Raw genomic sequence first — 2,679 nt, 5'->3', positions numbered from 1 at the left:
AGTCTTATTCGAAAGACCAACCCAATATCTCCGCTGAAGATCTCGAGGACAGCACCGACATGCTCGGAATACGAATCTCCCCATATGTTCGCCGAGAATCTCGGGAGATCATCCTGGCATTTTCAGGACTCGATTCCCTCTACACTACGTCCCTACTAAATAGAGAGATTGCGTCTATATTACCACCTCTCCTCGACTATAAATAGAAGCATCTTTATTGGTGAAAGCTATACAAAATCTCTCGTTCAAAACTTCTCAATACTACTGAACCAAATTCTTAGCCTAACTTTGGCTTCGGAAGGTTCCCTGCTCCCGACAGGGTTTCATTTGTCTTCTCCCCTTGCAAGTACTCTAATATCTAAAAAGGTTGTACTGGATTTTTCATCAACATTCATTATCTACACTGTTTCATACGGTGCTATCCACTTGAATTTTACTTACGCTTCAATTTTTGGATCGTGCCTGGGAATGAGTCTATAAAATGAATGGACGGCAGCAATAATGCACTCACATCACGTTGCGCCTCCAGAAGAGTTTACTCGGTACCGTAGCCAGGTGAGACAGTACGCAGTCCGCGTGCCTTCGTTGTCGGGGGGTCAACGTCAGACCTCGTAGTTCAAAAACTGGGCGTAGAACAACCACAGGCTAGGCCCGGCCCGGCCTGGCCCGTTTATAGCCCTTCCGAGCGGGTTCTGGTTTTTGTTTCTAGAAGCCTTATCGCTGTAGGTTCCCGAACAATGCACTCCAGAGAAACCAAAGCCACCTCTTCGGATTGGCTGGAAAAACTAATATTCTAGAATCCAAATCAAGCCAAAAAAGCCAACTCATCTTAAATAGTCTGCACTCGACTGGAAAAACCAAAGCGCAGCCATTCCAACACTCCTATCACTTCTTTTCCAGTCTCCCTGTGCGGATTAAGCATGGGTGTCGAAAGCCATCCACTTCATCTATTCTGCTTCCCTTTCCTGGCTCCAGGCCACATGATCCCCATGATAGACATGGCCAAGCTATTTGCAGAGCGTGAAGCGAGGGTTAGCATCATCGCCACACCCAGCAATGCCTCCCTATTCGAAAAGACCATCTATCGAACCCGATGCTCCGGCCACCAGATCGAGATCCACTGCCTCGAATTCCCTTCCTCAGTTGCCGGCTTACCAGACGGGTGTGAAAATCTCAATGACATCCAATCCATTGACAACTTAATAGACTTCATGAAAGCAGTTGACATGCTCCAGGAACCATTCGAGCAACTCGTCGAGGAACACCACCCCGACTGCATCATCTCAGATATGTTCTTGCCGTGGACACTTGATGTTGCAGACAAGTTCGAGATACCGAGGTTGGTCTTCAACGGGACTAGCTTTTTCTCGCTCTGTGTCACGGAGAGGCTTCAGCGTTACGCGCCTCATAAAAACGTCGCCTCGGACATGGAGGCCTTTATAGTTCCGTGCCTCCCGCACTCCATAGAGCTCACCAAATCTCAGATTCCAGACTTCGCTAAAGCGCAAAGCGGTTTTTTTGAGTTCTTTGAGCGAGTCAAAGAGGCGGATGCCAGGAGCTTTGGAGTAGTCATGAACACCTTCTATGAGTTGGAGCCGGCCTACGTGGAGCATTACAAGATGGAGCTGGGTAGGAAGGCGTGGAACGTTGGACCAGTCTCTCTCTGCAATAGAAATACCGTCGATGTTGCCGAGAGAGGGAAGAAGGCCTGTATTGGCCCAGACGACTGTTTGAAGTGGCTTGACGGAAATACGTCAGCCTCCGTTGTGTATGTTTGTTTCGGGAGCCTAAGCCAGTTCACCGCTCCTCAGCTTCTGGAGATCGCACTGGCTCTGGAAGCATCCAACCGTCCTTTCCTCTGGGTGGTCGGGAATAGCGAGAAGTTATCTGAAAATGAATGGTTGCCTGATGGATTCGAGGAGAGGATGCAAGGGAAGGGCCTCATCATGAGGGGGTGGGCCCCACAGGTACTCATCCTCAACCATCCTGCGGTAGGAGTGTTTGTTACTCACTGCGGGTGGAATTCCACGCTCGAGGCCATAAGTGCTGGAGTGACGATGGTCACGTGGCCCATGTTTGCGGAGCAGTTCTATAACGAGAAGCTGATCACCCAGGTACTGAAGATCGGTGTTTCAGTAGGGAGCAGAGTATGGGTTTCTTATGAAGAGATGAAGAGGCCGGTGATAAGGAGGGATCAGATCAAGAAGGTGATCACCTTGATGATGGACGGTGGAGAAGAAGCAGAAGGGATGAGAAAGAGGGCCAAGGAGTTGGGGGAGATGGCCAACAGAGCTGTAGAAGTGGGCGGATCTTCCTACGCCGACATGAGCCGTTTGATCGAAGAGCTGAAGACGTACAGCCTGAAAGCTAAATGATAAATTACCTATGCTTGAAGAAAACGTTTGGCATCCTGTTGATTTTAGGGTTGTTTGGATACACTTTTTTTTTTTTTAAATCAAAAAAAAAAAAACAAAAATTAAAAATTAAAAAGAAGAAGAAGAAGAAGAAGAAGAAGGTGATTTTAGGGGTCGTTTGGATGCCCTTTAATTTTTGTTCGTAAGCCGTTTGCATGCTATCACGTTTGGATTTTAAGTGGTAACATGCTCACTGGTCAATAGATTGTGTGTTTGATTAACTTCTAAAGTGTTTAGGACAAATAAAGTAGGTATTCATACCAAA

General features: G+C 47.4%; 1 protein-coding gene across 1 annotated transcript; it reads left to right on the top strand.

Annotated features, from left to right (window-relative positions):
- Positions 1-789: 789 nt before the first annotated feature.
- LOC131245216 (scopoletin glucosyltransferase-like) lies at positions 790-2,443 on the top strand. The gene has a single exon (XM_058244525.1). The coding sequence runs from the start codon at positions 921-923 to the stop codon at positions 2,373-2,375; it is 1,455 nt and encodes a 484-aa protein (XP_058100508.1). The 5' UTR covers positions 790-920; the 3' UTR covers positions 2,376-2,443.
- The last annotated feature ends 236 nt before the right edge of the window (positions 2,444-2,679 follow it).

The sequence above is a fragment of the Magnolia sinica genome, chromosome 1 (assembly GCF_029962835.1).
Source record: "Magnolia sinica isolate HGM2019 chromosome 1, MsV1, whole genome shotgun sequence".
Lineage (NCBI taxonomy): Eukaryota > Viridiplantae > Streptophyta > Magnoliopsida > Magnoliales > Magnoliaceae > Magnolia > Magnolia sinica.
Note: the sequence above shows the minus strand (reverse complement) of the source record. Positions and strands in the feature narration are given on the sequence as shown.